Source organism: Ailuropoda melanoleuca, chromosome 4 (genome assembly GCF_002007445.2).
Source record: "Ailuropoda melanoleuca isolate Jingjing chromosome 4, ASM200744v2, whole genome shotgun sequence".
In the NCBI taxonomy this organism is placed as follows: Eukaryota; Metazoa; Chordata; class Mammalia; order Carnivora; family Ursidae; genus Ailuropoda; species Ailuropoda melanoleuca.
This window is the reverse complement of record NC_048221.1, coordinates 54887013-54899025: the sequence shown is the minus strand read 5'-3', so window position 1 is coordinate 54899025 and position 12013 is coordinate 54887013. Positions and strand designations below refer to the sequence as shown.

The window sequence follows — 12013 nt, the reverse complement described above, 5'->3', positions numbered from 1 at the left end:
GAAACTAGGTTTTCTACCGTTTGACAGATAATAAATAGGTATGCATGTTATATCCCTAGGTTTTGATAATGGAAAGCTCAGAATATATTTTGGGTAAAATTATACGACTTCGTTTTGAAAATAGTAATATGGGGGAGCCCTCTTTCAGAGAAAATCTTTTCCAGCCTATTTCATTGTAGGGGGTGTTTTTGATCATCAGAGTGAATGTGCGCCCTCTACTGGCAAATCTGCAGAAATTCAGGCTACTGTCTTGAGCTGGACCGAACCCTTGCAACCGCGGGCGGTTTTACCCCGTAACAGTCAGCGTCAAGTTCCACAGGTGCCAGGAAAATTGTCTTCTCACAAGCTCTTGTGTTGATGTGGATACGTTTTGAGGAAATACTATCAACTGTTTAGTTTTCACCTTTAAATGGATTTGAGGGGCGCCTGGGTAGCACAGTCGTTAAGGGGACTGCCTTCAGCTCAGGGCGTGATCCTGGCGTTCCTGGATCGAGTCCCACATCGGGCTCCTCAGCTGGGAGCCTGCTTCTTCCTCTCCCTCTCCCCTGCTGTGTTCCCTCTCTCACTGGCTGGCTGTCACATAAATAAAATAAAATCTTTAAAAAAAATAAATGGATTTTGGAAAATCAGCTTTCCCCTAAAGTTGGGCCTTTCAGGTTGTTAGCTTTCCTGTGGCGTTGGCATCTTTCTAGAGAAGCGAATTTTCAGAGACGCTTACCCACTCTCAGTCTGCACTCCAGGAGGACCCAGCCTCCGCACGGTGGTTGCTTGCTCCTGCTTGGGGCAGACGTCTCTGGGGAATACCTTGTGGGCTGAATCCCCAAGAGAAACCCGTGCCTATAGGTGGGTGAGGTCCGGGTGACCCCCTGACTTTGGATCGAAGTTGATTTTGCTTCTTAATTTTGCTCTGGGAGGAAGGAGAAGCTCAGATGGTCTCAACCAGCCTGGCATGACTTTTTCCAGCAGGGCGAAGCCCAGAGGTGACTGGGCCTCCCCTCTCTCTAACCTGTGCTGTCATGGCCCTGTAATGGGACAGTGATTCCAAGAGCATCAGTGACAGTCACTTGGAATCTTGGCTCCGCCACTGCCCAGCAAGTTGGCCATTTTCTCTCAGTCCTTCCACTCCATGTCCTCATCTGCGGAATAGGGGCAAGAATTTCCACCCCAGAGGGCTGCAGTAAGGGTCACATGAGATAACCCTTTACCCTTGCGAGCAGTAGGACGCAGAGGGGTTATGTGTGGAGGTGGCTTCTGCCAGAACATTTGGGTGGTCTGGATGCAGGACGCTGGGCCTCCGGCAAGGAAGACAGAAAGATAAACCTCCTCCCTTACACCGGTATCGTGGTTTATGGTCCTAAGCTAAGATGGACCTTGGATGTTTGTTTTTGCCATAAAATAATAGCATAAGATCATCCCAAGACCAACATAATTTTTGGTAATCATCTTCGATTTCAAATTAGGCCCTAGGCCTTGCATCCCTTAGTGGTGAATATTTGTTGACCAGTAACCCATTAAGATTCTAGAAGGACCCTGGAATGGACTTATATTTTTGTTGCGTAGTGGAGAGGCAAAGTGTAGCCAGGCAGGCCTGGTTTGGCATGGGTTCCACCGCTTATTGGCCGAGAGACCTTGGACGATTTCTGAACATTGCTGGGCCTCAGTTTCTCTGTCTACAAAGCAGAGACGACAGCAGCCACACAGGGCTGTTCCGAGGATCCAGTGACATTAACGCACACTCTAGTCTGGCCGCTGTAGATGCGAGCACCTTCCGGGGTCCATTCCTGGGCTCCTGTTCTCTTACTCTGGAGTGGGGCCTCTCAGCCTGGGCACTTGTCCCCAGGGGACATTTGGTCATATGAGGGGGTTTTTTTGGTTGTCACAGGTGGGAGCAGAGGGATGCTGCTGTCCCATAATGCACAGGATGGTCCCCACAGCCAAGAATTCTCTGTCCTCAAGTGTCTTGGTTTTGAGGTGGGGAAACCCTACCCTGGAATTTTGGCTGACACCTCCCTGCATTTCTGAATGATGATTTGAGTGCATGTTTGCACTGGAGGTCTCTTCTAAACTGGGCAGTCTTTTCCATGAAAAGGTTTACAAGGTTCTAGAATATGAATGATGATTAGTTGTGGCCTTAACGAGTAGCTTTGTTGAAGAGAAAGCAGTGGGAGCACAGAGCGCTGCCCCCAGGAGCTGCACGCGGCCCCACGCTCCTGGCCCGTGCGCTCAGTGGCACACCCCGGGCCATGTGACTTGTTTGGGAAGGGAAGCTGTTTCTGAGTGTGAGTCACTAGGCCTTCGTGTGCCCTAGACACACATTTACAGGCCTTGTGAGAGGAGCAGAGCTGATTGTTTTGAACACCCACTATGAGCTGGGCAGTGTTCCAGCACCTTCAGTAAGTAAACGCCCTTAGTCCTTCACCCTAAGCACGGTGGGATCTCTGCCCATTTTGCGCATGAGGAAATTAAGCCCCACAGAGCCTCTAACTTGTAGGTCACGTGACTGCTAAGATAAAGAGCCAGGATGGGAGCCTAGGCCTCTCTGCTCGTACACCTCGAGGATTTTACCTTCCCACCACCCCCTGCGCCAATATGTCTCCAGCTGGTGAGATGTATGGACCCCTTTCATGAGAAAAAGATTCTCCCAGCTGTGTGTGTGCCACACCGTGGCTCCATTCACCCACCCTTTCCCCTGGTTGCGCTCCTGCAAACCCATCCTAGCCGGAGGTGTGCCGTGCTTGATTCGGCTCCAATGTACCAGCTACGTTCTGCAGCAGTATCTATGCTTTTCTTGTTGGACCACACCTGTTAGAGCAGCACCACTGGTCGCCACACCAGAGACCCTGCATTACGTGTTCTTGAATGTGTTCTGTCCTAAAGTAATTGCCTGGAGCAGCACTCTCCAGTAGAGCTCTGTGCAGTGATGGAATGTTCTAGAGCTGCGTCCAGTAGCTCATAGCTACACATGGCTACTGAGCATTTGAAATGTGACTCGTGATGAAGGAACTGCATTTTAAATTGTATTTAATTTCATTCATTCAATCATTCATTCATTCATTCATTTATTTATAAAGATTTTTTATTTATTTGTCAGAGCACAAGCAGGGGGAGCAACAGGCTCCCTGCTGAGCAAGGAGCCCATGCGGGACTCGATCCCAGGACCCTGGGATCATGACCTGAGCCAAAGGCAGCTGCTTAACCAGCTGAGCCACCCAGGCACCCTGCGTGGGGAGCTTCCAAAACCCTAGTGTGGAGGCTACATCCCAGACCAAGTAAATCAGACCGCGTGAGGGTACCACCAAATCGTCAGTATCCCTATAGATGATTCAGGAAATGTTTATATTACAAGACGATCGTCAGGATTAAACCACAACAATTAAATTCTCTTAGGGAACTTAAGGGACCTCAGTTTGAGAAGCTGGTATATAATATGGTCCCAGTAGGTGTTTGCCAATTTTTTTTTTGATGTTTTCTTCTTTTGGTTATAATTCATCATTGGCTCTTCTCGGGTTGCCCGATCCCTCTGCACTCATCTTGGGGCTGTCATGAGTAACAGTCTAATGTTGTGTGTATTTCCCTCCCCACCCCCCAGGATGGCAAACTATTGTGAGTCGTGGCAGGGGGAAGTCTGCCAGCATTTTAGATTGTTTTTTGACTTTAAAAACAGAAGTTCCTATCATGACTGAGGAGCAAAAGCAGGACTTAAACCCCCTGACCATAAAGATCAAGTGTGTTTCCTGCCTTCCGTCTCAACCTGTTCCCCTCCATGAACTAGAGGTAAGAGTGAGACAGAAAAACTGATTTGAGAGCTCTTTTTCCCATCCAGTTGCCCATTACATGTCATCTCTAATTCCACCCAGTGGCCTTCTGTGAGATGTATCATCATCCACATCTCACCGTTCAGGATCTCGCAGCGAGACATGAGAGATTAGGTTCCTAGGTTTAGGGGTCACCAGCCCTCGATGTCTCCCCACTACACCACAGGTGTCCTTCAAATGCAGGTAGTGATCCTTCCTTCACAAGGAGCCCCAGGCCCCATGGATACAGCAGCTGTGCTCACGTGCATGCTCACTCGTTTTGAACCAAGTAGGTTTAGCACTGATGTTTATCCTGGGAGTTCCCTTTTTCCTCTTCTGGTGGGATCCTTGTCTCCTGGATTCTGTCTTCCTCTTGCTTTGTTTGCTCTCTGGTTTTGCTGGAACACATCTTCCTGCAGCTTCTTGAGAAAAGTTTAATGAGAGATACTTGGTTTGAGGTCTCATGTGTCTGAAAATATCTTTATTCTACCCTTACACTTGATTGATAGTTTAGCTGGGTATACAATTCTCATTTTCCTTCAGTTTTGAAGGCATTGTTCTATCCTCTTTTATGTTCCATGTTGAACCTTTGTATGTACTTTTTTCTTCTCTCAAAGCTGTAGAATCTTTTTGTTTTCTGAAACTTCTTGATTATGTGTCTTAGTATGGGCACATCCATATCCATATATTATACTTCCATTTTGAGATAAAAATTCAGAGGAAGTTGCAAAGGTAGTGCAGAGAGGTCCTATGCACCCAGTTTTTTCCAGTGGTTATGTCTTATATAATGATAGTATAATATTGAAATCAGGATATCGATAAATGTGTAGTTCTCTGCCATTTTATCACATGCATGGATTCATGTTAACTGTCACTGCACTTAAGATACAGAACTATTCCATCACCACAAAGATCTCTCATGCTACCCTTTTATAGTCACAACCATTACCTAACCTCACACCATCCCCAACCACTAATATGTTTTTCATCTATATAATTTTGTGAATTTGAGAATGTTGTTGTTGTGGGTTGAATTGTGTTCCCTCAAAAAGTTATGTTGAACACTTAATTGCCAGCAACTCACAATGTGACTTTATTTAGAAATTCAGTCTTTACAGAGTTAAGTTAAAATGAGGTCATCAGGATGGGCCCTAATCCAATATGACTGATGTCCTTATGAAAAAGGGAAATTTGGATATAGAGACTGACATAGACAGAAGGAAGACTATATGAAGAGATGTAGGGAGAATACCATGTAATGAGTAGAGTTGTCACAAGCCAGGAAAGGTCTGCGGCTACCAGAAGCTGGAAGAGGCAAGGAAGGATGCTCCCTTATCACCCTCAGTGAGAGCATGGCCTTGCTGACACCATGATTTTTCACTTTTAGCCTCCAGGACTGTGAGACTATTTAAGTCTTTTGTACTAAGCCACCCAGTTTGCAGTAATTTATTATGGCAGCCCTAGGAAATGAAGTTATATAAATGGAAAAATCCGGTATGTGACTTTTTGAGATTGGCTCCCCCACCCCATTCAGCATAATGCCCTTGGATTTAGCTGAGTCACTCTTTATTCACTTTTAATTGTTTTTTAAGACGATTTACATTTAGTGTAATTATTGATATTTTAGAGCTTACATCTGCCATTTTAATATCAGTTTTCTGTTTTCTCCATTTTTTTGTTTTTGTTTTTTAAAATTTTCCTGCCTTCCTGTGGGTTGTTTGAAAACTTTTTAGGATTATATTTTTATTTATCTATAGTATTTTTGAATGTATAGGTTTTTAGTGGTTGCTCTGAAATTACATTATGCATACATAACTTATCACAGTCTACTGGTGTCAACATTTTTCCAGTTTGAGTGAAGTATAGAAACCTTACCTTCCTTCAAATCTGTTTACCCTATATCATTTATAATAGTCTTAAATATTTCCTCTATATAGACTGAGAACCACATCAGACGATGTTATACTTTTTGCTTCAACTGTCAAATATAATTTAGAAAACTCAAGAGGAGAGGGAAAGTATATTGTAGTTACCTATAGATTTGCTTTCTCTAATGTTCTTTTTTCCTTTATGATGTTCCAAGATTTCTTTTTCTTTTAGAATTATTTCTGTTTTAAGAACATCCTTTAGTCATTCTTTTAGGGTAGATGGGCTGACAACAAATTCTCTTAGTTTTTCTTTGAGGATGTTTTTATTTCTCCTCTATTCCTGAAGGCTAGCTTCATTTGATTTAGAATTTGGGGTTGACATTTCTTTTTCTTCAGCATTTGAGAAAAGTTGTGCCACTTCCTTTTGACCTCTGTGGTTTTTTGATGAGAAATCAACTGTCATTTGAATTGCTCTTTCCCAAAATGCTGGGTGGCACTTACTCTCTTGCAGCTTTCAAGTTTTGTTTTGTTTTGTTTTTGTCTCTGGTTTTCAGAAGTTTGACTGTGATGTCTAAGTATAGATTTTTTTTTGGGTTCATCCTGTTGGGTTCATTCAGTTTGCTGAAACTTAGGCTTATGTCTTTTGCCAAAATTGGGAAATTTCAGCCATTATTTCCTTTTTAAAAAAGATTTTATTATTTATTTATTTATTTATTTATTTATTTATTTATTTATTTATTTTAGAGAGAGAGGAGGGAGGGGCAGAGGGAGAGAAGCAGACTCCTCGCTGAGTGTGGAGCCTGATGCGGGGCTTGATCCCAGGACCCCAAGGTCATGAGCTGAGTCAAAATCAAGTGTCAGATGCTTAACCAGTTGAGCCACCCAGGCACCCCAGCCATTATTTCTTTAAATATCTTTTAGCACTACCCTTTTTCTTCTCTCATTCTGGGACTCCAGTGTCATGAATATTAGTTTATCAGTTATAGTCCCACAAGTCCCTGAAATTTTGTTCATTTGTTTTTATTTTATTTATTTTATTTATTTTTTATTTTTTAAAGATTTTATTTATTTATTTCAGAGATAGCCAGCGAGAGAGGGAAAACAAGCAGGGGGAGTGGGAGAAGAAGAAGCAGGCTACAGCGGAGGAGCCTGATGTGGGGCTCGATCCCATAATGCCGGGATCACACCCTGAGCCGAAGGCAGACGCTTAACCGCTGTGCCACCCAGGCACCCCTGTTCATTTGTTTTTAGTCTGTTTTCCTCTATGTTCTTCAGACTGGATAATTTATATTGTTTTATCTTCAAGTTCACCAAGTCTTTTCTCTATCCCTTCCATTCTATTACTGAGCCCATCTACTGAGTTTTAAATTTTTAGTTATTGTATTTTTCAATTCTAAAATTTCCATTTGGTTCTTGTTTATATCTTCTATTTCTTTGATAAGACTAAATTTTTTCATTTGATTCAATCATGTTCACACTTGCTTTAAAATTCCTGTCAGATAATTCCAAGATGTGTCATTTTGTTGTTAGGATCTGTTGCTTGTCATTTCTCCTTTAAGATGGGATTTCCCTGGTTCTTGGTATGATAAATGATTTTTTAATTATATCTTGGACATATTAGATATTAAGTTATGAGACTCTGGATCCTATTTAAATCTTCTGTTTCAGGTCTTCTGCCAGTGGAAGAAGGGGAACACTGTCTCATTCTTGTGAGGTGGAGGTGGCAATCCAGGTTCCCCACTCAGCAACCATGCCCCAGGGGCAGGGACGCCTTGCTACTACATGCTTCCCACATGCTCTTTGCTAACCACCACAGTGATGGAGAGGCCACATTATTACTGGATGGTGGGGAAAGATTTTGGCTTCCACTCTGCCTCCCTTGATTCCTTTTTACTGCTGGGCAGGGAGGAAAACCTTGACTCCCCACTTGATCTTTTCTCATGCCACCCAAATGAGGGGAATTGTTACAGTTGGGCAAGGGTGAAAATCTGGGTTTCCCATTTGACTTTTGCTTATGGGAGTAGGAGGGAGCTGGTTTTCTTCATGGTGCTTGCCTGGGGGTAGGGTGGTTACTTGCCTAAAAGTTTTCTGGCTCACTAAGCTGCTCCATTCTTGTTTCTTTGGCCAAAGAGAGAAGACTTTTGGGATTTTTCCTACCTACTCCCATTAGCATTTCTCAGTTTCTGTCTTCTCCAGCACCTAGTCTAGAATATGTGAGGCAAGTAGAAACCCCAGAGAACTCACCATTTATTGTTCCTCAGGTCCCACAGTCCTTAACCTTCTCTCCATCTTTCCGAGTCTCCTTATGTTTGTTTTATATATAAAGCCCAGAGTTTAAAGAATCTGTACTTAGCAGGAGAAATAGGAAAAAGTGTGTCTGTTTTGTTGTGTTCCAGAACAGGAAACCTATAGGTATATATAGATATACATTTAAAATTTTTTTTTAAAGATTTTAAGTAATTTCTACACCCAATGTGGAGCTCGAACTTACTGAGATTAAGAGTTGCAAGCTCCACCGACTGAGCCAGCCAGGTGCCCCTAGATATGGAAATTTTTTGTTTTTATTTTAATCACCTCTTGCTCATCATGTCAATTGCACTCCTTAATCCCCATTACCTATTTCACCCATCCCCCTCACCTCCCCTTTAGGAACCATCAGTTTGTTCTTGGAAGTTAAGAGTCTGTTTCTTGTGTTGTCTTTCCTTCTCTTTTTCCCTTTGATCATTTGTTTTGTTTCTTAAATTCCACATATGAGTGAAATCATATGGTATTTATCTTTCTCTGACTGACTTATTTCGCTTAGCATTATACTCTCTAGTTCCATCCATGTTGTTGCAAATGGCAAGATTTCATTTTTATGGCTGAATAATATTCCATTGTATATATATATATACACCACATCTTCTTTACCCATCCATCTATCAGTGGACACTTGGGCTGCTCCTATAATTTGGCTATTGTAGATAATGCTGTTATAGATATCAGGGTGAATGTATCCCTTTGAATTCGTTTTTTTTTTTTAATTCTTTGGATAATACTTAGTAGTGTGCTTGCTGGATCATAGGGTTGTTCTATTTTTAACAATTCGTGGAAACTTTATACTGTTTTCCAGAGTGGCTGCACCAGTTTGCATTCCTACCCATAGTGCTAGAGGGTTCTTCTTTCTCCACATCCTCACTAACTCCTGTTGTTTCTTGTGTTTTTTATTTTAGCCATTCTTTCTTTTTTGGGGGGGGGAGTGGGCATGCATGGGGGGAAGGGCAGAGGGAGAAGGAGATAGAGAATCTTAAGCAGAGTTCATGTTCAAGGTGGAGCCCAACGTGGGATTCAATCTCACAATCCTGAGATCATGACCTGAGCTGAAATTGAGTCAGACGCTTAACTGACTGAGCCACCCAGGCATCATTTAGCCATTCGTTCTTGGAAGTTAAGAGTCTGTTTCTTGTGTTGTCTTTCTTTCTCTTTTTCCCTTTGCTCATTTGTTTTGTTTCTTAAATGGCGATTGTAGCCATTCTGACAAGTGGGAAGTGATATCTCATTTGAGTTTTGATTTGCATTTCACTGATGATAAGTGGTGATGAGCATCTTTTCTGTATCTGTTGGCCATCTGTATGTCTCCTTTGGAAAAATGTCTGTTCATGTCTTCTGCCCATTTTTAAACTGGATTATTTTGGGTGGGGTGTTGAGTTGTGTAAGTTCTTTAAATATTTTGGAAATTTTATCAGTTATATCAATTGTAAATATCTTCTATTCTATAGGTTGCCTTTTAGTTTTGTTGATTGTTTCCTTCATCTTGCAGAAGTTTTTTTTTTGATGTAGTCCCAATAGTTAATTTTTGTTTTTGTTTCCCTTGCCTCAGGAGACATATCTAGAAAAAGGTTGCTACAACCAATGTTAAAGAAGTTACTGCCCTGTTCTCATTTAGGATTTTTATGGTTTCAAGTCTCATGTTTAGGTCTTTAATCCATTTTGGATTTACTTTTGTGTGTGGTGTAAGAAAGTGATCCAGTTTCATTCTTTTGCATGTAGCTGTCCAGTTTTCCCAGCATCATTGGTTGAAGAGACTGTCTTTTTCCATTGGGTATTCTTTCCTGTTTTGTCAAAGATTGACTGCATAGTTGTGGGTTTACCTCTGGGTTTTCTATCCTGTTCTATTGATCTGTGTGTCTATTTTTGTGCCAGTACCATACTGTTTTGATTACTACAGCTTTGTAATATAACTTAAAGTCTGGAATTGTGATGCCTCCCACTTTGCTTTTCTTTTTCAAGATTGCTTTGGCTATTTCGGGTCTTTCGTGGTTCCATACAAATTTTAGGATTTTTGTTCTAGTTATGTGAAAAATGCTGTTGGTATTTTGACAGGGATTGCATTAAATGTGTGGATTGCTTTGGACAGTATAAATATTTTAACAATATTTGTTCTTCCAATCCATGAGCATGGAATGTCTTTCCATGTCTTTGGGTCATCTTATCTTGAATTTCTTTCATCAATGTTTTTATAGTTTTCAGAGTACAAGTCTTTCAACTCTTTGGTTAAGTTTATTCTCAGATATTTTATTGTTTTTGGTGTAATTGTAAATGGGATGTTTTCTTAATTTCACTTTCTGCTTCATTATAAGTGTATGGAAATGCAATGGATTTCTTTACATTGGTTTTGTATCCTTCGACTTTACTGAATTTGTTTAACAGTTCTAGCAGGTTTTTTGGTGGAGTCTTTCAGGTTTTCCATATATTGTATCATGTCATCTGCAAATAGGGAAAGTTTTACTTTCTCATTATGGATTTGGACGCTTTTAATTTCTTTTTGTTGTCTGTTTGCTGTGGCTAGGACTTCCAGGACTATGTTGAATGAAAGTGGTTAGAGTGGACATATTTGTCTGTTTCAGACCTTATGGGAAAGACTCTCAGGTTTTCACCATTGAGAATGATATAAGCTGTGGGTTTTTCATATAAGGCTTTATTATGTTGAGGTATGTCCCCTGTAAACCTGCTTTGTGAAGGGTTTTTATCATGAATAAATGTCGTACTTTGTTAAATAATTTTTCTGTATCTATTGAGGTCGTATGGTTCTTATCATTTCTCTTATTCGTGTGATGCATCACATTGATTGATTTGCAAATATTGAACCACTCTTGCAACCCAGGAATAAATCCCGCTTGATTATGGTGAATGATTTTTTTTAATGTATTGTTAGAATCAGTTTGCTATTATTTTGTTGAGGATTTTTGCATTCTATGTTCATCAGAGATACTGGCCTGTAGTTCTCTTTTTCTCTGGTATCTTTATCTGGTTTTGGTATCAGGGTGATACTGGCCTCATAGAATGAATTTGGAAGTTTTCCTTTCTTTTCTATTCTTTGAAATGGTTTGAGAAGAATAGGTATTAACTCATCTTTAAATGTCTGGTAGACTTTGCCTGTGAAGCAAATGGCCCTGGCCTTTTTTTGTTGTTTTTGTTGGGAGTTTTGAGATTACAGATTCAGTTTCTTTGCTGATAATTGGTCTGTTCAAATTTTCTATTTCTTCCTGATTTGGTTTTGGTAGGTTTGTTTCTAGAAATTTACCCATTTCTTCTAGGTTGTCCAATTTTCTGGCATATGGTTTTCATAATATTCTCTTATACTTGTTTGTATTTCTGTGGTGTTGGTTGTTATCTCACCTCTCTTATATGTGACTTTATTTAATTAGGTCCTTTCTCTCCCTCTCTCTCTCTCTTTGTTGTTGATAAGTCTGGCTAGGGGCTTATCAATCTTATTGATTATCTTTGAAGAACCTGTTTCATTGATCTGTTCTATTGTGTTTCTTGTTTCGTTTTGATTTTAGTTTCTATGCCATTTTTTCTCTGCTCTAATCTTTATTATATCCTTCCTTCTGCTGGCTTTATGTTTTGTTTGTTGTTCTTTTTCTGGCTCCTTTAGGTGTAAGGTTGGGTTGTTTAATTGAGATTTTTCTCACTTCTTGAGGTAGGTCCGTATTGCTATAAACATCCTCCCAGAATCATTTTTGCTGTGTCACAAAGGCTTTGAACTTGGCGTTTTTGTTTTCATTTGTTTCCATGTACTTTTTTTATTTCTTCTTTTATTTCCCAGTTGACTCATTCATTGTTTAGTAGCATGTTGTTTAACCTCCGTGTGTTTGTGGTCTTTCCAGGTTTTTTCTTGTAACTGACTTCTAGTTTCATAGCGTGTGGTCAGAAAAGATGCCTGGTGTGACTTCGATGTTCTTGAATTTGTTGATGCTGGTTTGTGGCCTAATATGTGATCTATTCTGGAGGATGTTTCATGTGCACTTGAAAAAAATGTGTATTGTGCTCTTTTAGGATGGAATCTTCTTCTTCTTCTTCTTCTTTTTA

At 40.7% G+C, this 12013-nt stretch overlaps 1 protein-coding gene across 1 annotated transcript in view; it reads left to right on the top strand.

The window, feature by feature from the left end:
* CFAP92 (cilia and flagella associated protein 92 (putative)) overlaps window positions 1–12013 on the top strand; it is a 71433-nt gene that overhangs the window by 23456 nt on the left and 35964 nt on the right. The window contains exon 9 of the mRNA XM_034658861.1: window positions 3590–3774. Coding sequence (XP_034514752.1) covers window positions 3590–3774 — 185 coding nt within the window. The remainder of the gene's footprint in view (window positions 1–3589; window positions 3775–12013) is intronic.